The following is a 24,005-nucleotide window of genomic DNA, read 5'->3' as shown; positions in this document are numbered from 1 at the left end:
GCTCACACCCGATGTCCCCGGGGGCTGAGCGAGCAGGCGGCCACCGGCCCGGCCCTCGGGGGCTCACACGATCACTCTTGCTCTAGCACCTCCTGGACCCAGGACACTTCTAACCCCTTTTTGAGGCACTGATGTGCTTCAGGATACACTAACGAGCTGCAGGCAGATAGCAGCCAGTAAGCCTCAGGCTGCACTTGCTGGCTAGAGGAAAAAAAAAAAAAAAAAAAGCAAAAAACATATGTTCCCTGATACAGTGCTCTATCCAGAAAACTAGGACGGGACTCCAAAAAGTCCAGGGTCTGGTGATCTGGAGAGTGAGGCCCCTGTAAACCTGTTGTCAGTTCTCTCCAGACAGGGTCTGAAGAGAGTTGATGCTGTTGTAAAAGGGCAGAGCATGAAAAGCGAGGCTGTTACGGCAGAATTTGGCTACGTCAACAGAGCGTGCTTGCTTTATCATAAAACAAATTAAAACAAATTGAAAAACTGAAATGCTGCGGCAAAAATAAGGTAACAAGCAGCGGCTGTTTACGCGTTTGTCCTGACAGAGCCCCAGCAGCGGCCTTTCTTTGTCCAGCTCACGGCCCGCTGGTCGTCTGTCTTTTCCTCTCTTTCCATCGCAGATCAGACACGCTCTCAGCAATGTCATCTCTTTGGCAACCGTTCTGTCCTCCCTTCCAACCTGCCCCAGGAGCCGCCCGACCTCCGGCAGGACCCAGCTCCCGCACCTCTCCTTCCCCGCTGCGCCAACCCCGTCCTCGTAGCAGGGGTGGAAACGTTCCCGTGAGCAATCGCAGTCCCTTTGCTGCTCTCCGGCGTAACGAGCGTCCTCTTGGCTTCGAGGTAAAGAAACATGGGGTAAGGAATACACAGCATTTTAATGCCAACAATTTATTTCAAGTATTCCAGCGTGGTAGTGAGCCTCGTAGCAGGAAGAAAGGTAAAATTGTTTCCTGCTGCCTGGACAATGCCTGTAAAAACAAAAGACAGTAACGTATGATCACAGCACCAGAGAACGGATTTCAAGGAGGAACATCTATACTCTTATTAAAGTATGTGACAGAATATAATCCTTCCCTTTCCTTCACTTAGAGAAAAGCTCTCAAAATATTTACAAGGCTTTCGCATTTACTGATAAGTGCCCACTATACACTGGGTAGCAGCACAGTGCATCGGTCTCTTTACCAACATGCTGGAACACAAATTGTGAATGTGCTGAAGAAATAAAATCAGAGGCAGCACGGCAAATAACAGACACAGACATCAGTTTTGTAACTGCAAATATATCTCAGATGAAAAATACAGGATAAATTCTTTAAAGCACATATAATTGGGAAAAAGCACGGGAATACATAACATCGCAGCAGTAGCTAATTTAATGACTTCAAAGATGTATTTGGCTAAGATTTTTACATTTGGAGTCTGAAACTATAAGTATCTGGGAATATATTTAAGTATTCAAGGCTACATATCTTTATAATTGTTACAGAAATTGCAATAAATGAAAGCCTGCTCTGCCAGCTCTTCTCTCTGTTTCCACCTCCAGGATTTGTTCTAAACATTACAAACCTTGAAGCAGATCAAAGCCACATTTTATTAAATTGAAAAAAAAAAAAAATAAATTGCAACAGTGGTGTTTTCTGTTTCACACAAGACCAGAAGGTGTTTCCCCTCCCCCTTCAATAAGCTACACTGGACCACTCAACTTGCGGTATTCAATCAGGAATAACAGCAGCTTTTTGATGCCTAAGATTATTTATTTATTTATTTTAAAGTTTTGCACCAGTCATCTTTGGGCCATGGAAATGATACCCTCGGATGTCTTCAAAGTTTTAACGGAACAATGGCACTCAGCGGTTTCGGTAGCTGAAGTCACCAACATTTGGGGTTAAAGAAAAAAAATGGGAAACATCTCTATGCTTTCAAAGGTTGATTTTTTATTTTTTTTTACTTTGTTTTTGTCTTTTTAACTTCTTACTTTATCAGGATGGACTACACCATTCTTTTCAAGCAGCCAAGAAGTCTGAGAAGCTGGTACAGCCACATGCCCGAGCAGCCACACACAGCAAGTCTCATTTGGGCAAGGAGCTCTCACAGCAAGCTGAACATGACTTCTTCTCTCCCAGGATGAAGCACATTCAGCCACGAGCTCGTCGGGTGCCTGAGCACAAAACACAGTTGCATTATAATGATATTCGGGGGTAGCACAGATTGTGCCTGGGGATACCAGAACAAACACCAGCCAGCTCACTCAGATGGTGAAACTGAAGGATGCTCGTACAGGAGGCGATCATTTTAAAAACGGATTTTGCTCATCGCATTTGCACTGATACCAGTGTGGTGGCTGTGGGATCTTCTGCCTTTTTTTCTATCAACACAGAAACTAGCAGTCACTGCTCCCGATAGCTGCTCACATGAAAGGAGGCTGCTCTGGAGGGGCCGGAGGCAGCGCAATATTCCAGCTGTCACTCCAGGGCTTACCAATACCCTTCAACGTCAGAGCTCAGGAATCAATAACTATCTAGCGATGGAGTTCTCAGTTGAGAAGATTTAGTCATTTTCTGGGAAGAAATCCAAGCGGCATTTGAAACGTGTTTGTTTTTCTTTCAACGGTGCTGTAAAAAAGATCAGAGCAATAGAAGAAAGAAGTCGGAAGATGTAAGAGTACAAATCCACTGCGCAGCGGCACCGGGAACAGACACACAAAAAATGTTGTGATCACATCCAAGGTTCCCAAACAGTTGTTGCTATAATTTTGCAGTTCAGTTGAGCTTTAAATTTTCATCTCCAGCTACAATAAAGCTCACGATGCCTCACCCGATTTCCCTCACCCAGTCCAAGAGGCATAAGCAGATTCCTATTTCCATCACCGCTCAGAAAGCTGGCTGCAAAGCTACAAGAAAACAAAACAAAAAAATCAATCTCTTTCTTAGTATTCTCTGTTACATTTATAGCAAGTTGTTTCAATTACCTGTTATCCAGCTTAGAGGAGGCAGAGACAATTAATAATGCCTGGCCTGATCCTGCAATGCTGTGCACACATGGAGCATTATCGACCCCCTTTTGGAGCCAAGAGCAGCTCAAGGACTTGCCATCTTAGCTGCTGTGCTCCTCTGCAATTAGATGTGGAAAAAGGGAAACTAAAAAGAACATAAAAGCTTTGTGTGATCTGCCAGGGGGCGCCTCAAAGGTGGAGTCTAGGGAAAATCGTAAATACCAGCGCACCTGCCAGCCAGCCACAATGCGAAATTCACTTGCCTTATAGCATTTTTCTAAACAAAAGGTTTTAACTAAATATGGAATTTTATAAGCTGACAGTAACGGTCACTAAATGCTGAGGTTGCAGTAGAACAGGAACTGCCCTGCAGTGGCTTCACCCTGACTTCTCCCCGGCTGTGCTGGGCACGGATGAGCGCACTGACCTGCGAGCCGCTCCGCTGGGGCTGCTGCAGCCGGGGGGTCCTCTGCCCAGAGAAAGCGTTTGCCGCATAGAAAAAGAAATACCTATGAAATGTCATAAGCCACCACAGGAAAATGTCTTTGGGTTAGCTAAAGGAGGCTGCGTAGCCTGGCCAGAGGCCATTCATGTAGCCTTGGTTAGCAGGGGCACAGTCTGGATCAGCAGCAGGCTTGAACATTCAGTTTGCAAGTAAAAGCTTTCAGTTTATACTTTTTGTAGCAGATCTGGATGCCTGAAGCAAGCTAACTTGTACATAATTATGATATAAATACATATTCCACCTTTAAAAATGCAGGGCTCTGTGCAATTTTATTCCACCTCTCTCTGCTATCTGCACGACGGTGAATTGCCCTGACTTCTCTGTTCGACTGCTGTGCGGGACGGCGTCCTCACTGGCTGCAGCAGAGCTGGTAAGCTGCTGGTGGGGAAACATTTTATCTCAGCTGGAGGAAACCAATCTCTTCTCTTTTCTCTGAAGTGATGAGGCGTGTCACGTCAAACTACAATTTCCATGTGAGTGCCTGATCTGGAGTAAGGCACAAAAATACTGCCACTCGAGGAGAAAGCTCCTTGCGTGAAGCTAGCCTGCCACGGGGACTCGGCCACTGCTCTGGTGAGCCCCTGGACCCATTAATACAACCCTTCAGATTTAGCAGGAGCAGGCACCACCACGTTGGCTGGTGATGGTTTTGCTCTGGAGGGGCCGTGAAATGCATAAGTGACGTGCAGAATACATGTTATACGCTGTTTTTTTAGGTAGCTGTGAGGAGAAAAGATACAAGCAACTGTACCATCATAACAGGATAGGTTAACTACAAGGTAACAAGAAAAGAAAGGGCAAATTATGGGCTTATTTGCAGGGCAATTCCCCTGGCCTCAGGAGATTTTCGACAATTTGAGCCACAAAAATTTGAGCGTAGTCACTGAAAAGTAAAGATAATTAACATTACATGGAAAGAAAGTACAGATCACCTCCTGCAGCTCTTAGTCTCTGTTATTTAGCATTTTTAAAGGCATAAATACTCAGCTCACTTGTATTTGGTTGAGTCTGCCAAAGGAAGACCACTGAGCAGCAGCTTAAAATGTCTTCCCTCAAATTTAGTACCACGACAAAGATTACTAGTTAAATGTATATTTTTAAAATGTATTTCGTAGAGGGGGCAAGTGGCACAGCTGAATCAGTGCAGAAACCCTTACAATGGGAGCAGTTTCCTGGGAGAGGACCAGCAGCACCTCCCCGTGCACGGAACCACACAGCAAGGAGAACGGCTGGGTTAGCAGACCCGTAGCGGTGACCAGTCTGGTGAAGTTTACCCATACTTCTGGGGTTAAAATTTAACCGGAGGTCTGGAAGGAAAACGGAGACAGGTCTTTTGTTTCTTATTTGCTTAGGAGGGCCGAAATGCTTCCCTTTGATCTTCAGTGCGTAAATCATATATGTGAATGACTTCTTCTATGTACATAAGCTAAATTTGACTATATATAAAGTATATACATGATTTATAAACAAAATGTATAAATTCAGAAAAGCGATGACATCGGAAGTATCATTTAAATCCCATATAATGAGGTATATACACACAAGGCCATATCATATGAAAGACCGGTTACACATCTCAGAAATAAAATGCAGTGATTTCAAATCTGGTTACTGCTTTAAACCTTTGAAACAAAAAATCCTAACACTAAAACAATTACAGCATTACTGGATTCCCAAACAGACATTTTCCCATTTTCTCCCCCCAAGAAGTTCTTTGCCTTTTCAAATTCATAAAACTTTAATCTCTCGTAATCTTTACCACACAAAACAGTAGAGCTTCAGGAATACATCTCAAGAGGCTAGTATAGCAGCACTGTTAAAAGAGACTGCTTTCCAAAGGTTACAGTCTATGATTCTATGAAAATCGAGGTGATTCAGGAGCACGGCTTTAGAATATCATGTAATAATGATGTTATAATTAAAAAGAAATAAGAACTAATAGAATATTTTTACTTTATCCTGACAAGAGATATTAATTCAGGTTTCACACTTCACACAAACAAAACAGGAAACTGAATAGCCAGCTTACTTAAAATTCTAGAAATTCAGCTTCAATCTTATTACTAAACAAAGTATTTTCTGGTTGAAATCGTGTTATTGGTGTCTTTTGTCCTTTTTTTTTTTTTTTTAAAGTCAATTTGGGCAGAAATACCCTTCTTTCTCTGTAGCCCAGGGCAGATTTCCTTCAGTATTTCTTCCTTGACATACCCACTACCACACTGAAATGAATCCCTATTTAAGGTATTTGTTTCCTCCCTGTAGAGCACTTAGGCTCACTAGCAAATAATGCATATTTCATGTCTGAGCCGAACAAGAGCTGAAGGCTGAAAGCCCCACTGGTAGAGTGCAATCAAAGATCATTACACATTTAAAGCAACTGATGCTTAGAGAAATTAACTGGAACTTAGCAGAGTCCAAACAAAAACAAAACAAAGCAAAAACAAGGAAAAGGGAATAGTTATTGTGGGAAAAGATATGGAATTTAATTAAGAATTAAAGCTTTTCCTTAGAAAATAACTTGTTGATACTACATAGAAACTCCTTACCCCCAAAAAGCCTAGAGCAACCCAGACTTTTTGCAAAGAGCATCAAGTATTGAAGAGGCCTCAGAAGAGAGCTGTTAAGCAAGCAGGGGATCTGGACAGAGGAGGAACATTTATCAATCCTCACCATAATAAATCAGAATCTATCCCTCGCTTCCAAAGTGGTCTAGATACAGAGCTAGCAAAAATTGCTTCTCAACTAGGTACCAGCCTTTCATGAGAAAAGGCAAGAACAATAGGGAAATATTGTTGGGAAATAAAAATCTGCCAGAAAGCAGCAGGAGAGCTGGGAGACGGAGACCTGCTCTCTCTGGGCTCCAGCAGAGCTCTGGAGATCGGGGATGTGAGCAGCTCGGCTGCCCTTGGTGCCCCTTGCGGGGCAAAGCCGCACCAGTAAGCCCAGTACGTCACCTGCTGATGGCAGCCCCGGTGGCAGATCCCTCCCGGCCTTCGTCAGGGGAGTTTGATTGCAGCCGTGGCAACGCCTTTCCTCCAGACCAAAGTTCAATTATTTTACATTTTTATTACTGCTGCTGTTTGCTTAAAGTTTACCAGGATAGCGTTCAGCTAGCACGCAGAGCAGGTTCCAGAGAGCGAAAGGAGAAAACCTCACGCTAAGCAGGGCCGGAAGGAAGAAAATCCCCTGAACCCGTGGAAAATTTCTGTCTGCCAAAATGCCGACCAGGGAAAAAAAACTCATGTTTGGAGCTGCTTTTTTAACCAGTGTTTTATCTTTCGTGATCATTTGTGCCGTTCTCGGAACCCAGAGGTGGATCAGCAGCACAGTCGACTTTTCCCAAACAAACGGCACCATTTCGGTGACCGTCACCTACGGACTTTTCAGCGGCACCTGTGCCCAGACCTTCCAAGCCGGAGTTCAGGTTTCAGACACTTCTTTCCAAGGTAAGCGGTGCGATGCCTGGCGATGGAGGCCGGGGGGCTGGTGGCACAGGGGCACCGTAGGAGCAGCCCAGCCTTCCTGCACCCGTCCGGGGCTGTAAGACATCGAGGGAACACAGGGACACCTACAGAGCAGCTCGGGGATTTAGGTGATGTAAAATCAGACCCCGAAACAGCAGATAAATACAGAAGCATTCCTGCCGATAGCACCTTCTGATTATCTGCGACCTTAACCTACGCCTCTGAACAAGTTAAAAATACAGGGTAGGAACTCCGTGTGAAAAGGATTTTAATTTTCTGAAGCTCTAAGTGAAGAATAGGAAAGCAACACTCTATTAGCATTTCATTAAAGGATTACAGACCTAATTTGGTTTCCTCTAAATTTCATTATGTTAAATTAATTGTTTGATTTAAAACATTTTGCCACCTACGATCAAATTAGCATCATTTTAATAGAAGGAGGTTCTGAGAGGAACTGCTGAAGGGAGAAGAACCAAAGGTGTAAAACTAATTTAGACAGATATGGTGTTTATACTTGTGTTTGACCTAAACTTCAAGGAAAGTATTCCTTTTATTTCTTCCTTCAAGACCACCCCATTCCAGTTCTAAGTGATATTATTAAACTGAAGCATTTCATATGTTCAAAATGTATACTTGCTCATGTCTTTTTAAAAATAATAGCCTATGAAGCATGTAATACAACATAACTCGTCATCTTTTATAAGGCCTTGCTTCCCCCACCCAAGGCATAGTTTTCAGGTGACTCCTCATCATCATGACTTTCCAAAAATATCCAGGATAAGATTTTGAATCCAGGCTATTAGAATAGCACTTCAGGAAAAAAAAAAAAAAGATTCAAGTTAAATGTTATCTTTTGTTGATGTGTAACACGGCTTTTTTGTGCAACTACAGTTCTTGGTATTTATCCCCAGTGGTAAAATTCTTACCAGAAGGAGAAAAATTAAAATGGTTAAATAATTAAATAGATACAAAGAGAACAGAACAATTGAGGGTCTAGGGAGGAGAGATGCTACACGGGAATAAAATAAAGGTAAAAAAATAAGAGGAAAAGTAGAAGGGGGCTTACCTAGTGTGACCTTTGAGAAAGTAATGACAGAAGCATAAAAATCCTAGTATGTGGAACAAAACATGAGAAAAAGCAGAAGAGAAACAAGAAGTGATGCATACCAAATACAAACCGCAGACTTGATTCTGATTTCACACAGTTCAGCAAAGTTGCGTTTACACACAAGTAGCTCTGTCTATGTTAATGCAAGTATTCAAAAAGCCCAAAGGTAGATAAGCCTGGACACTTCTGCAAGGTTCAAGGATTTGCGCCCATTTTCTGTGTCTTTGCTGTCACACTGGGTTCAAAGCAGTAATGCCCACACACACCTCTGAAAGTGAAAAAAAGGCAGTCAAAAGAAACCTTACTACAAGAGTATATCAGATAGTTTCGAAATATGAGATGTACTTTAAGATTTTTTTTTCTTTTTTTTGGTAGGATGTAGTCCATCACTACGATCAAATAAACCATGTAGCTGGAGCACAGCAGATCTAAGCCTATGAAAGGTTCCCATCTCCCAGCTCTTTCCCACTGTATTTAGTACAGAAATTGTATCTGTGAAACAGGCACCCCAATTACCACAGTGACAGAGCTATACCATGCAAGCCAATTGACATTGTAACGATCAAATTGTAATGAAAAAACTGAGTATAGCAGTGTTCCCAGTAAAGCATATAGTGAATATTGAGATCACTGCCTAACAAATGTAAAATCACAAGTCATTCGAGCCAATGTATTTACAGTCATATCAGAATAATCAAAGTGATTTTTAGAAAAGCAAATATACATTTATAAAAATAGTTTATAGATGATTCTATCTCCTCATGCCAGTTGGATCTAGCCCCAGACTTTGCTCCATGCAGGCGGGCTCTTGCTGATTTTAATAGGGTGCCATGTGAAAACAGGAGTCCACCCATGCAGAGCTGATGGCAGGGCGAGGATGCAGTCTGGCAGGAATTCGGGGCACGTGTCTTGCCTTTCCCTGCACAGGAACTAACGCCACCAAATCCCAGGGTCTGGGCACTAGCACCCTATATATTTTAACCACAATTAATAACAAGCATCAGTAAAGGATTCAATTCTTGGCATGGTCTACATGCATTCGGTTGTTGTTGGTGATTTTTTCTCCAGATTTAATTTTTTGTGCTCTTCGTTTAGGAAATGTCATCGCAATTCTCACTTATAAGCCATTTATAGATGAGCAAATCAAGTGAGCTTCAGGAATTGCTAGTTGTTTTCAACAGCTGCTGAAAAAAATGCTTCATCCGTAGTCTAAATGCGGATTTGCCCGCATCCTTCCCCAGTTCAGTCAGGCATATCTTCAAGATAAAATAAACTCATTTAAAATTAATTCTTAGGCTCTACGCTAGGTATGATTGCCACTTTTTGTATTAAGTAGGATTCCAAGCATTCTGGAAACAGGAGAAATACTTCACAGAACTGCATGCATACATGCTGGTTTTGAATTGAAATAGCCAGGTTGTCCTAAGACAGTAGGATGTCCTTTAGTAAATGGATTGCCTGTACTATGGAGAAACAAATTGTCATGATTTCTCCACTCTGACATCTCGAGCAGCAGCAGGCAGCGTTATGAACACCCTTACACAGCACAGCATGAGCTGGCACTCAGCAAGCGTGCCCTGATGAGGTCTCTGGGTGTTTTCCAGATGGCACTTCCATATTTGGGTGTAAATCAAGGAGAATGAATGGAAGACAAAATAAATATTGAAGAGTAATTCAAAGATAAGTTGGCTATCTAGACTACTTGTTAGCAACCGTCCAGGTTGGCTACAGTAAAAGACCATATGAAAGCAGATTATCAACAAAGACAACAACATTGTTTTCAAAAACCACGCAATGAAAATAAATTTTTGAGCATAAAGATGAAAGACAAAAAAAGGAGTACAGATTCCACAAGTATACAGTGCCTGGACCGCGTGGCCAGGGCAGACCCTTTAACAGAGTGCCACAAGCGATCTTAACAGAGCAAGAAAATGACACAGCTGCTTCAGAGGCCCTGGGGATGAGCAGCATGATCTGGCCAAACGTAGATATTATTAAGTAGCGTCACTCCTTAGAGCCTTCATTAGCCTCTCTAGTCATTTGTCTCCGAAAGATACAACCTGTTCACGTAATAGGTTGCAAAAGGTCTTTTACAGCTGTGCTCATTTCCAAGTCAAACACATAAAAACAGTGAGCAAGGTGCAGGGAGCGGCACGCCCGGGGAGCCCGTCAAGCCAGGGGCCAGCTGGGCGTCAGCAACCAGCGAAACAACAGCACCCAAGGAAGTCTCGGAAATTCACTACAGCAGAGGGGAATCGATTCATTTTCTATCTCCTAAAAAAAAAAGTTTCCATCAGTTTCCAGGTGACCCATCAGTTTCCAGGTGACCTCATGAAAAGTAAAAAAGTTAAACTTTCTTTTTCTTTTTAATGAGCAATTCATTCTGTGTGATAAGTGATCACAGACCAGCGAAAGCTGCCAGATTTACACTGCTTCAAAAAGGCTTTAAGGCTGGCTTGAAGCCTTTAAGCCATTCACGCATAGGTCACTAAAAGCTTGGGAAATTGAACCTGACCACACAAGAGTTACAGATGAAAAAAATAAAAAATGATGCAGGAAAATAAGAAGAGATGGTTGAGGCAAAAACCTCTGCTTTCATTCTGGAATTAGGCTATTTTGCACTCATGCAAAGGTTATCCAGTTGTGGGTTATTATAGATCACATTCAAGTAGATCAACTACTGTAGAGTCCTCTAGTTCGTTTTATTTAGAAAAAAAAAATCTTCCACCACGAAAACAACATTTTATTTAAAACCTTTAGGAGTCCTGAGCTGTTGCAGGCATGCCTGCAACAAGTGGAATCTGGCAAAATTACATCTCTTAAATTGCAGCTCATTGTCAGGGATGAATGAGATCAATGAGGGGGTGCCGTAGATGTAGCCAGTCAACTCTGGAGATGTTCTGAGTGATAAAATGAAGTGAGGCTGCCAGAGGGAAATTATCCACACCTGCCTGGTTCAGCTCCAGACCTATTCCTTGAGGTAGGCAATACCCCAGCAGCGAGGCTGCTTCAGCACAAGCACACGGTGCAGCTGGTGTTGTGCTCACCTCCTTTAATTGAGTGATGTCCCCTGAATGCCTCTTTCCTATTCTTCTAGGAGAATTGCTTAAATTTGCATCTGATTTCCATAACACATCCTTACCTGCCATTTGCTCAAACAGAAATTAACTTCTAAGAATAAAATGGTAAATGAGATAGAAGCTCTCCTTTTAATTTATTTCCAATAGCTCTTCTTTTTGTTCTGAGTGTTTATTTTCTTTTTATGTGCTCTTGTTATGTTTTTGTTATTTTCGCTGCTATGATTTCTCCAATTTATATGCTAGATGAATGCTGCAGTAAAGGCTTTGTATTAAAAGCAGCACAGAAGGGAAGTTTTCCTGTAGATGGCTGCCTATCACAATGCCTTTTGAATAGAGCATGAAAACACTGATGTCGAACTTGTTATAGGTTAAGGCAGCCACAGGCACATTATAGATGCCTATTCAATCTGTAAATTGAAAGGAAAATAATATATTTCAATGCAGCTATACTGCAATTACACTTTGAGTATATTGCACCCATATTTGTGTCTCTTATTATCAGCAGCATATCAAATAACTAGGAGGATTTAGGCAAAAATAATAAAAACGGTTACAGTCCTGGAGGGAGTGACGACTGTACGTGCTGCGTGCCTATGGCCAGCCGTGCATACAAATACAGAAACTGCCCTGGAACAGCAAGCACACGGAAAGCGCAACAAGCTGCAGCACGAGGCAGAGGAGCCAGGATGCTCGATGCTAAGGTGTGCAGCAGCTTCTCTTCACCCTCGTGGGGGAGCAGAGCCCTGGATGCACCCGTCCTCCACAGATACCAAAAGGCAGGAGCTGCTCTTATTTTTTTTTTTAAAAAAAAAAAAAGAATCAAGGAGGCATTCTCCCCACCCATTTATTTTCTGTGGGACATGACAAGAGACAGATCCAGCCGGGGTATGAAGAGCAGCTCAATGGCCAGCCATACCTCATCCGTCCACGGGCGGCCACGCTCAGGCACATTTGTCCTACAAACACACCTGACCCTGCCAGGCTAACAGCTTTACTGGACTTGTAGAAGCTGTTCCGTTTGTCAGATTTATTCCACTTGAGGGGAATGCTGCTACATTAAAAGGAAATAATCTACAGTTAGAGCCAAGTTTTAAATCAGGCACTTGTAGAAGTCACCAGACACCTGGGGGATGATGGGCAGGAACAGCTAGTTTCCTCATCAGGCTTACCGTAAAATTTCTGTCGAGCTTTGTCAAGATGAAATATTCTCAGAAATATTAGGGAAGAGAAGTCGGCTACCCAGCCCACTGCCCATGAAGTTTGTGTGCCAGCAGGATTAGCAGATGCACTTATTTCAGACGAAGATACCTTCACCCCACTGCAGCTTTGGGTTCATGCACTGTGCCAAACCTACTGCTCCTGCTACAGCTGGGTCTCTACAGCTCAGCCACTTCTCTGCTTATTAGCTTTTAATTACAACCAGCTACATAGCAGTAAACCCTTAGCTCGCCGGGCACATTTAAACACCCCAGGCACTGAATCTGTCCTCCTCTTGGTGAAGCTGGGCACCCAGCACTGAGCCGCTCTCTTTCAGTTGCAGAAACGCTGAACAGCACCAGAACGAAAGGCATCAACGTCACGATTATCGTGCTTCTGGTCCTCAGTTTACTGAGCTCCCTTCTGAGCTCAGGGTTTACATTCACCAACGCTGTGAGCAATCCCTACCAGACGTTTCTGGGACCCATTGGAGTCTATACCTGGAACGCCATAGGCGGTGAGTAACGTGTCCTGTATGGAGCACTTCCTGCGCTCTCTACAGATTAATACTATATCCTCATTGATCCCAAGGTTAAGAAATATATATTTAAAAAAAAGAAACACTTCAATATGTGTTCTGTTCAGCTGGTTTTGTTTTTTAATCATATCTGCTGGGTTATCTTAAAGCTATATTTTACATACTGGTAAAATAGCATTGCTGTAAGCGATGGTATCAGCCAGCAGGAAGCTGGATTCGCTGGTAGCAAAACGCACGAAGTGATGCTACTGCACCTGTTGGGGTGTCACATCATTGCAAACACAACGCACATCAAGGAGAACAGAGTAAGCTGACAAACACAATGTTAAGCCAGAACAGAATTGTGTCCGTGTATGTCGCTACAGCGCAATTTGTAACCTCTTAAAGACTCTATGCCACTGTTTTATGGTATTTATAGCGTAACTGTTCCTGGGTTACCTGCATTCCAAATTAGGCCTCTAAGGTCTAATCTGTGGGATGGATAATAGCTTCACTTCTGAAAAATGTGTTGAATCAAACACATCTAAACCAGCATTAACATCAAAGGGGAGGTGGTTAGAAGGGCAGAGTCACGGCAAAATTTATTTCCCTCTCTAAAAACACTTGCAGAGATCAAAATAAGTTTTAACATTCCCTAAGCAGAAAAAATGGTAGAGATGCTGAGCTGTCAGAGCCGTGAACTCTGCCAAACAGCTCCCTGGAGGTGCAGGCTCTCATTCAACCAGCAGGCTTGCATCTGGCTTCTCCTAATGCACCTTGCTACACTCTTCATCTTGCCACGGTAATGACTGCAGCTCTCACACTCGATTCGTCTCGAGAGGATTACACTTTCCTCTAATACTAGGTTAGCACTGAGAAAAAATTCCTTTTAAGACATCTGATTACGGGGTCCTTCAGCACAGGTCCCTCAGGTACGCTCCAGGTCTGCGTGCCCGCCTCACCTGCAGGCAGCTCGGCAGCAGGGCTGCGCACCACGCGCTGGTCCCCAAAGCCCTCAGCGCTCTGCCTTGGTCAGAATTTGACCTCAGGGAAAAGGGAAATCACATTCAGGGATAAGAACAGCCTTAATTGTAGCAAGTACAGGTGTGAAAGCCACCCTACTCCAGCTGCGACTAATGCAGCAAGCATATAAATATCGATGCTGGAACAGCTGGGGATGTCTTGAAACATAGTTTAAAAAAAAAAGAGAGCAAAAGCCTAAATTACACCATTACTCAACTTTTGGGACAGCCAGATTGGTATCTCATTGCAGAAGGCGGCCCAGCTACCATTATATAGCATGGATCTGCAAGAATTGACCTGAAATGAAAGAGCTTGCCAAACAAAATATCAGTGAGAAAGTAAACCCACACATTGACTGAGGATTGTGGTTACTTTTTACAGCCCTCCAAGTGCAATGACCTGGAAGTGTATCCTACCGTGGGCATATTTTTTTTTGAAAAATCACGCATCATTTGATAAGTATCTAGAAGGATCTCAATCTTGCACCAGATGGCCTGACATTCCAGTGTCCTCCTTGCAAAAACCTGAACCTCTGTGAGCAGGAGAACTGGCAGGGTGGTGCATCTGGAGGGAAGGAATGGAAATATTTTCACCAGGGTACAGAGATTGTACCTCTGCTAGCACTATGAAAGCAAATAAGTAAAAACATTATTTGGCTAAGTATATCAAAGTAACTGAACTCCATCTATATTAAGGCAACTGTAGGAAGTGGATACAGATCCAAGACATCTCATTTTGGCTCATCACAGTAGTTGAATAATTTGGGTAGGAAAGAACCTCAAGTCTCCAAGTCTAAGCTCTTGCTCAAAGCTGTGGCAGCACTGAACTCAGGCCAGGTTACTCAAGGTCTTATCCAGTTGTTATACCGCATATTCCATGAATTTGCATTCATATCAAGTAGGCAACCTGCAAATCACCCAAGGGGTGAATATATTATATGCATCAGCACCAAATGCAATGGGGGGGGGGGGGTGTGTGGGGGGGGGAAAGGACTTTACATAGCCTTATCTAAAGATAGTCAATAAGAATCCATTCATTTTAGCAGAAGATAGTTTCCAATGTCAAAACATCCACCCTACTAGATGGTACAGAAGTTCTTTAAATGCTCTCAGGTTTTATTAACAGAAAGTATTACTCTCATTTGTTCTAGTCCTGGCATTCTAACCAATTTAAGTTGAATCCTGCCAAGTAGCAATTTATATAGGTACTTAATACAAATATTTATAACACATAATATTACGTTTCCGCCTCTAACAGTTGCATTTATATTTTCTAGGGTTCTTCACGCTTGTAGTCATGATACTTTTTGCCGTGAACGTACAAGGCAACAACCTGTCTGTAGAGCTGGCCACCAAATGTGCTTCTATTCAATTGAATCATACCAAATCTGAACACAATTACGATTATTCCTACTGGATCCTGCTGCTTCACATTCTTTTTAGCTGTGGTACTATAGTCATCATTTGTTTCTACAGCTGCGCAAGGTATTCTAAGAAGAAAGAGCAGGAAAGACCAATTGAAAATGCATCAAAAGATGTCATTCTCTTCTAAGGATGTCACTGAAAATAGGGTGTAAAAGAAAGTGTGACTATTTAATGTGGACAATCACGACCAATAATTTATGTACAAATTGAAGGTATGTGTATAGCTCAATTAACAAAATAGCCTGTTGCACCTTCAAAGCAGATTGATTATACCTTACAATGTTAGATGTTATAAGCAAACATGCTGCCTAGACGCCCCGAGCAGAAACACCAGAAGTGCCTGATGCCAGCGCCAGCCATCGGGCTGGGACTTGAGGCACCATACAGGGATTTTATTTTATTTTACTTTTATTTTTTAATTTTGCTGGAGGGATCGCTGCAAATGCACCTCTAGAAGGGAAGGAGCAGCGGCACGAAGAGCTGCCGGCCACTGCAAGCCTGAGGGGCCTTTGCAGCCATGGGCAGCCCTGGAGAGCCCCAGCACGAGGCCTTGGGGGCAGCTCGCTTCTTCATGCGCTGCCTCTGCCTGTCTGAAAGCCACGTCTGTGCCAGCCCTGCTGCTGCACAGCACGGAGCGGGTGTTCCCACCTCCTGCTTTTGGGATCTTCCGGGCCACAGGACAGAGCTGCCCTACCTGCCTTGGCTGCACCGACACCAGCGCGTTGTGAACGCAGCTCTGCTTCGCCCTTTGGGTCCAAAGGTGAAGATCAAAGAGGCTGGATTGCGTTTGCGCTCTGGGACCTCAGGGGCAGAAGCAGCGCGAACGAGGAATGCTGGAGATAAGCGCTCACACGGTATCGGTGCTTCATCCAGCCTGCAGTTCTCGCTGCTATCCATTCCCTGCTCCGGGACCTTCTCCTGCAGTCCTTACTACACTTCCCCGGCAAACAGGGGTGGGCTTGCGGCCCCCTTTCCACCTGGACAAGCCTGTTCACCACCAGTCACTGCACGCCAAACCCCGCAGGGGTGCGGCACCGACCCCCGGCCGGGCTCAGCTCGCTCAGAGCCCAGCTGGGGCGGCACAGCACCGCGGTAGTGGGAGGACTGGCAACAGCCTAAACAAGACAGCGTAGCAGCCCTGTATCTAAGTCCTTCGTCTATAGAAACCTTAGCAGAACCTATTCATAGACATTTGATAACACAACCATAAAGTCCCATAAAGCCGCACCTGCGTCGGGTGGGGCTGGCTGCACCTGGCTGCTCTCCCACAGGCTGCGTTAGGCTGTCGTTTTGCCCCCATGGAAATGCCAAATAATGGGCTTTATTAGTGATTTATGGACAACTTTCTCATCCCTACGTACAGCGTAGCTGGTATATAATGCCTACACAACCATACATAACAGCAGAGCTACGCAGGACGGGTGCGCTCCCATCCCACTATGCCAAAGGACATTTAGCAGACGAGAGCGACCTTTCCCTGGGCAGGGACACGGGGAGCACACTGCCGGGTGAAATCACTCTCAGCACACATGTTCCTGGAGACGAGCACAGTGCAGAGCAGTCAGCGCCTTCTGCTCCTTTGCTCCATACCTCTGCAGCTACAAGAACAAGTTTTTATTGCACCTTTTTCCTTTACAATAGGATTTTCACAGTCATGCTTGGTGTCTGTCCTATGATGCGAGAGATATTCATAAAGGAAAAAATAGCGTCTCTGACGAGACTACAAGAAGATACAAGAGGCAACTTCTCACTATTTATGTCAAAAAATAAAGCTTCAGGATTAAAGTGCCCTATACTTTTTGCAGCTGTGCTCTTTGAAAGGAGTCAAAGCAGAGTGTCTGTTTTGTAAGCATTTGACTAAAAGTAAGATGAGGCAGAGTGGTGGGGGTATAAAAGAGGGTTTCTAAGACTTGAGGAGTGGGATGGGTCAATGCAATAAGCGATGTTATCTCCTCTCCACTGCTGACAAGAACCAGGCCTAGAACTGCTGTAAACATTTCAGTTAAAACCTCAGATATTTTGCACCCGCGAGCTAAACTGGCGGGAAGTCAAACATTTGCCAGTTTTGCTTTGGCTGCAAAAATTTTCACACAGTTCCAGCACGCATCTGTCACCGTTGCGCTACGCCAGCATCCATCACGCAGCACAACTACGCTCGTATCAGGCACTGGCTTGGAGAGAAATGAAGTTGTAGCAGAGTAGTGTCGGAGGGGAGGAGGCTCCTGCTCTGAAGAGGAGCGGCTCACCATTGCTTCGGTGCTTCTCTCATACTGAGGTGCTGTCTGCAATGGAAGAAATGGGAAAACAGAAGCGATTCTTGTAGTAAGCGCTCCCATTTCTGGGTGCCTGCTTGAGCTGGGTGCTGAGGAGGAGGCACAAACCATGCAGGTCACGGCACAGGTGAGCTCACCCACAGCAGGTGACGGATGCAGAAAAGCACTGCAAACTGCTCTTTCTGTTTCCCCAGAGATGCACTGACAACCCTGTAAGGCAGCAGTGAGGTGCTGGGCTGAATGGGGGCTGTGCAGGATGCTGAGGCATGAGGAGAAGCGCTCCCGTTTCTAAAGAGGCCACAAATGTCAGCTGTTGGGTAAACTGCCTGGATTTGAAAGCACCTGCTCCAAGATAAGTTACAAAATATGAGCCCTTGGGAATAAAGTTGCTTGCGAGAAGAGAGCAGAGCACACAGCTCTGCGTGGAGGACTGACCCGCAGCACACATACTCGTGAGGAAAAAGCAAGAAGTCAAACAGTTTAGGTATCCATTTCCTGCATCAGAGTTTAGTAAGAGGAGATTATGCATGTCCTTACAGCCCACTGCTACCAGATAAAGGAAAGAAAAGAAAGAAAAAAGAATGCAACAAACCAACCTCGCATTTTGCTTTTAGGATATCAGAAAGGAACTGGTCTGGCTCCTGCCACCCAGCCAGCCTTTGAAATGAGTGGAGCTGCATTCAGCGCATTTCTCCTCCTAATGAGAACAAATCCTGGCAGTTTACCCTTAGGTTAAAAAAAAAAAGGCAAAAAGCTTGCACTGTCAGCTTGATGCACTCCTGAAAGAAAAAAAAAATCAAGCTCCCATCTTATCTAAAACCAGGGTAATTTTACCCATTCATCACTCACCAGCAGTTGAGGCCAGGAGCTTTTGGCCAGGAGCAGCGTCTGGCCAGGCCCTGGGAAGGCTCAGGGATGGGGCTGGGCAGGGCTCCGGGTGGTGCTGAGCACAATGCCAGGCACACCCAGCACCACGCCTGCCGCCAGCGGGATCCTGCGACCCACCGCAGCTCGTGGAAGCCCTGCCGGGAGCGTGGCAGCTGGAGAGGAAGGAGGCGAGGAGCATCCAGCGAGGCCTCTGCCCCTCCTCCGACAGGCATAGGAGGTCCCTTTGCCTCCTTTATTTGCCCAAGCAGAAATCCACAGCAGCCCCTTGCCCCTCCATCCCCACCAGATACTCCGGTACCCGCACGTCCGTGCAGCAGCAGTGGCTAAATGAGTCACCCGGGTGCTTCTGCTACAGCGGTCACAACCAAAACACCTAACAGGTATTAAAATAGCCAGATACAACATTATCTGGTCAGGAGTTCCCACTTCAGAGGCCGTCTCCTATTTACCCGAGATCTGTTTTAGCTCTGTGGTTCACTCGAAAAGTTTCAACTTGCATAACAGTTGCACCAAGCTCAGCAACTGCAGAAATGCTGAGAAGCAGCAGCTTTTCCTTTGAAAACGTGGAAGATCCACGATACCCAGTAAATTGTCAGTTACCTTAATGATTAGCAGCAGCTGAAAACATTTAATAGCACACACCACAAACCTCACAGCAGGCAAACGTAATAATTTTTGATGTCGGAATATCTACTTGACAACACGGCAGAAGCTAGTTAACTTCACAATTACAGAAAAAAAAGAGCCAGCACGGCTTTGCTGTTAGCCACAGGCAAAGCAGCTCAGTCAATAAAACCAATTCCTGTCCCCCAGGAGCAATTCTGCTAAAGAGTCATCCGGCTCACGCTATTTAAAAATCTCTGCTCGTGGGAGAGCTGCCAGAATTAACAATCAATGTTCTAAATCAAGCGCGGCATCGCCGACGCGGTAATGATTTTTATTATAGAAGTATCAGAGAATTAAAAATAAATCTCTCCCCCAGCCCTGGGGCCGTACAGCAGGTCTGGACAGAGGAGCCTGAAGCCAGCACAGGACGAGCAGCAGCGTGCCCCAGGGATGTTGGCTTTTGCCAAAGTGACTGGGGGCAAAGCACACGACCACAGCTTTTCCTCTGAGCATCCTTTCTCCGAGGGAAGTCTCTGTGACAGCTTCTCAAATACAGGCCGGCTCAAAGCATTTTTGCATGAAAACATACAGGAGAGCTTTAGACTGACGCTGATACAAGCATTTTATCCTTGTGGTAACACATATCAAACACCAGGTTTTGGTGCCTGGCAGGGTGTGAGGTCCCTCTGGAGGGGCGCTCTGCTGCAGAAACCCCAGAGAAACCCCCTCTTGGGAAAACGTACTGCAAGGACACAAATCTTTTACCTGGATCAAATTTAAGTGTCCCTTTTCTGGATTTTTTTTTTTTTTTTTTTCCAATCAGTGCTTCGAGATCAGCTCTCCTCTCTGCTCCTTTACCTTTGAGGGCCTCTCAAGTTATCCTTCGGGGAGGATGCCGTGGCACCGCTCGCATCACAGTGCAGCAGTGCTGGGGACAGGAGGAAGGACCTGGCAGGTGCGAGCATCTCAGCTGGGTAAGAGATCTTTTCAAACTGAGATCAGCGTCGAAACGCAGCTCAAAGGAAGGAAACCTGCTTAAAAACAGGCTTTGGACAGGCAGTGAGACTGAGACCTTCCTGCTCTTCGCAGCGCTCCCCACGAGGGGCACGGCTCCCAGCAGAGCCCAGCCAGCTGCCCACTGCTTTGGGGGCTTGGATGAACAAACTGCAAATCCTCGAACACGGACGTGGCATGAAACTCACTTTTCTAGGCGACAGGCTGCATGTGGTGGTGACAAACATTTCTGCGAGCAGTCCCGACACACTCTGTTAGGGAAGCGAGCCTCCCAGCATCACCAGGCTGCTGCTGCGCATCTGCAGTGGTCAAACTGCACCAAACCACAGGCCTGCTGGTAATATGCATATTTTTTTTTTTAAAGGAATCATCACCCAAAATTAGTGTGAACAGACACATGAGCCATCTATACTAGATTAGACTACTTTACCCAGATTTGTCATTATTCCCCATCAGAGTCACAGACTCCTAGCTGCACCCAGCACGAGGGGTGCCCCTCCACCCGCAACACACCTCATTTCTGCCAAAAGATACATATCACTAGACAGCACTAAGCAGCAGCCGTGGCACTTTTCCATGACACAAGCATGTTACACTTACACAGATTTTTCTCTCGATAAGCATCTCAGCTAACACACAGTTCCCCTTTGAGATGGGCACCATAAATGCCTGAGTGGGTATACAACCGCCCATCAAAACACAGCCATGGATTTACAAACTTTTATTCTACATATCCTAATCCCCAGACGTGCCAGAAATAATATAGTTGACCATCGCAGAGCTCATACTTTTAAATATTACCATTCAAATTCTGCAATTTATGCCAAAAAACAACCAACTTCTCTTATAGGAAAAGGATCTGAAAAGCAAGGGAAACGAAGCCCACAAAAACAGCATTCTCTGCAATAATCCCGGACACAGAGAGTTATCTTTTCCTGCCCAGCCTGTCCTCTCAGGCAGCTGGGCTCTGCTCCTGTGCCTTGCAGGAGCCCTTTGGCAGGGGACCGGGGGCTGCCCCCAGCTGCCCACCGAGGACCTTCCCCGCTCTTCGCCTCGGAAACCATGAGAGGGCAGCAGCCTCCTTCCGAGGAGGAAATACCTGCCTTTTTTTTTTTTTTCCTTCCCCTTTCTGCTTTGTTTTTCTTTGTCTTTGTGTGTACATTTCACACGTGCACTCCGAGACAAGAAAACAACAGAAAAGCGTTCCCCAAACGGCACACTGGTTTTAGGTGCTCCGCTCAACCACCCCACGGATCTGTGGGCACCCTGGGAACAATCACAACAGGTATAGCATAGACTGATGGCTTGCTTATACAGGACCCCTGGAAAAAAGTTTTCTTGGCTACCTACCAATATTAGAAGAGAGAATTACCAAAACAACCAAAAACGAAAAAAACAACAAGACGACAAACAACGATGCACGTGAGCCTGGGAAGCAATTCAAAGCCTCTCAATCAGAGCTGATGGTGTGAATTCTGCAGAGCTAACAAAGCTATTGATTAATGATGGTTGGGAATATAGAGTGAAAGAGAAAACGGGATTTCATCCGGTCCCAGTCCTCAAAGTATGGTTAAAAATAGCGTTTTGCAGAGATTGCCAAGAGAATGTTCATTTATATTTCTTGACAGCATCCCAAATAAGAATAAAACAATATTGCTCAACACTATTTTCCAAATATTTATAGTTACCTTGTGGGTATAGGGAAGAGAAGACATCCATGACCACAGGTGGGGTGCCTCTCCCATTCCTCATCTTAGACTTTTAAGAAAATTATGCATAGTGGAGTTGTATTATGCTGCCACTTGCATGCACTTTCTAGTGATGAAGTAAACTTTTCTGATGAAGAAATATCCGCTTTTCTTGGATTAGAAAAAATCAAGGACATTTAATTTCCAATTTTTTTTTTTAGAACTTTTCTGAAACTACCCCAAATCACAAGATTATGAATAGGAAAGAAGGCCAGCCCTTAGCCCCTGTTCTTTGTTTTGGTTTTGCATGTGATTAAAAGGCCAACTTAAAAAAAAGTTATAATTTTACATTTTTCTAAGTTTTCTGACCAACTCCAGAATTCTGATGGATTTTGCTAAAGATTAGATGTGCTGTGTGTATATATTTTTCACATGATACATATTTTTTGTGAAGTATTTAAAGGAAAAATTTACCCTAAAACATATTTGAGGTAATTTTTCAACACTGTTTTTGATATACTTAAAAATGTGGTTTTAACTACTGTTACATTTAAGTCAAGTTTTCCTTACTCAAAAAATAAAAATATCCTGGGGTGCTTACGCTTCCCCAGGTGCTGAGGATTTGAGCGGTCTCTGCAGAGCAGCACTTCTGCAGCAAAATACGTGCTGTCCCTTCTCCTTTCAGTGTTGGAAACCCTGCAGCGGTGACCAAACCAACTCTAAACAGTATTTGGACCATTTATTTTCATGCACATTTTTTCATGTTAAGGATCAGATCCGCCTTCCATTGCTCATCTCCCAGTGCTCCCATCTGTCTGGTGGGACTATTTGAGAAGTTACCATTTGAGAAGTGTCATTCAGTGCAGAGAACCCAAAGTGATGGGAAACGCTCACCAACTACTGCGGATCAGGGCAGTACATCAACGTGCTGGTGCTCGGTCTGTCTACAGCCCCAAGGTAACTGTCAATGCTAATAAAGCCACTCAAAGATGGATGATATCCTAATTATAGGAGCTTCAAAGAAAATCCCTAATTATAACAAAACTACAGCTTAATTTCCTAAGGTCTTTGGGGTTTAACATACATATTGCCTTCTCCTGCCCATGCTCTACTTATGCGCAGTTTCTGGCCTTCCTTCTCCATCTAAAGACTCCATTTATGAAATGCCATGGCAAGGAGGAAACAGAAGCATTTAATGTAATGTGCCAAGAAATCATGGGTTCATATTTAATCACACCTCCCCCCAAAAAATTTAGTAAATCTGGTGAATTTCTTCATTGCACCACTGCCAAATGCTTCGGCAGAAACTGTTTTAGCAGTGGCTTTTGACAGCATTTTCCCAGCTAGCATAGACTACGTGTACAGGTTAGATATGCTCCCTCTCAAAAAAAAAGAAGGGATGCATTACTGGAACGGGTTCAGAGAAAGGCAACGAGGGTTGGAAAGCATTCTTGCCTGACCAGTGACTAAGGCAGCCAGTGCACAAGCTGCCAGCTGGGGCTGACAGCCACAACCCATGCCCACGTTTAGACACCCTACTGGTGTAGGCTGGAGCACCAAGTGGAAAACAGGGTAAAGTATAGGACCAAAAGTCTAGACGTGGTGTAAAGTCTAGGTGTAAATGGTGTAAAATCTGGAAGCCTGTCCCCTTGTGAGCAAGACCCAACACACTATCTCATGGGACAGAGAGGAAATGTTCTTGCAGCCAAAGCTGAAGATCAATGCCAGCTGGTGGCTTCACCAGCAGTTCCCAGCTAGGGAGTACGCCCAGAGAAGTTAAAACCTGGATTTGTTCTGCTAAGGGGGCTAGAGACAAGCACCAGGACCTCATTCTCAGTGTGCTTTGGTGCCTGAATGAGCTGTGGGGTCAGCAACACACACGGATGACACAGGGCACAGGGGGGTGCCCCTCTAATGGCCCCTGTCCTGGTGGGAGCCTCCCACCACCACATTAGCCCCAGGACTGCCGTAGCTCCACTACTCACACCTGCTAGCACTTTGAACTGCCTCTTCAAAAAGGCCTCTTCCCAAATGTGTGACTTTATTCTTCGTGACACAGAAACACATTAAAGCAGTGGCTGAAGTCTTCCTTTCCCAGGGGGAGCTGCTGGGTCTGGCTGGGGAAAAGAGTTCCGCTGATTTTATACAAAGCAATTGGAAATAGGGAAGAATAGGAACTTTCATTGTCCTTAGTGGGCTTTGAATGAAGTTGTGAACAAACTAACA

General features: G+C 44.6%; 1 protein-coding gene and 1 long non-coding RNA gene across 9 annotated transcripts in view; one reads left to right on the top strand and one right to left on the bottom strand.

The window, feature by feature from the left end:
- Positions 1–1,264: 1,264 nt before the first annotated feature.
- The window catches only part of LOC308196889, a 41,165-nt gene continuing 18,424 nt past the window's right edge, over positions 1,265–24,005 (bottom strand). Inside the window, exons 2-4 of one of the 8 annotated variants that reach the window (XR_013952474.1) lie at positions 8,129–10,343; positions 2,815–2,890; positions 1,265–2,612 (exon numbers count right to left, since the gene is read on the bottom strand). This is a non-coding gene — a long non-coding RNA (uncharacterized lncRNA). Of the gene's footprint in view, positions 2,613–2,814; positions 2,891–2,940; positions 4,805–6,901; positions 7,772–8,128; positions 10,344–24,005 lie in introns of those variants that run through there. The other 7 variants (XR_013952475.1, XR_013952476.1, XR_013952477.1 and 4 more) reach the window with 7 other exon arrangements.
- On the top strand, positions 4,825–17,102 carry CLRN3 (clarin 3). The gene is made up of 3 exons (XM_080596639.1): positions 4,825–6,943; positions 12,684–12,863; positions 15,163–17,102. The coding sequence occupies exons 1-3, from the start codon at positions 6,715–6,717 to the stop codon at positions 15,435–15,437; spliced, it is 684 nt and encodes a 227-aa protein (XP_080452765.1). The 5' UTR covers positions 4,825–6,714; the 3' UTR covers positions 15,438–17,102.

Source organism: Anser brachyrhynchus (genome assembly GCF_964034855.1).
Source record: "Anser brachyrhynchus genome assembly, chromosome: 6".
Lineage (NCBI taxonomy): Eukaryota > Metazoa > Chordata > Aves > Anseriformes > Anatidae > Anser > Anser brachyrhynchus.
This window is presented reverse-complemented; position numbering and strand designations above follow the sequence as displayed.

Excerpts from the sequence above, each read along its gene's own strand:
- CLRN3 (XM_080596639.1), top strand. The coding sequence starts at position 6,715 with ATGCCGACCAGGGAAAAAAAACTCATGTTTGGAGCTGCTTTTTTAACC. Across the intron at positions 6,944-12,683 it reads TTCAGACACTTCTTTCCAAG|TTGCAGAAACGCTGAACAGC; the intron begins GTAAGCGGTGCG and ends GCTCTCTTTCAG. Across the intron at positions 12,864-15,162 it reads TACCTGGAACGCCATAGGCG|GGTTCTTCACGCTTGTAGTC; the intron begins GTGAGTAACGTG and ends TATATTTTCTAG.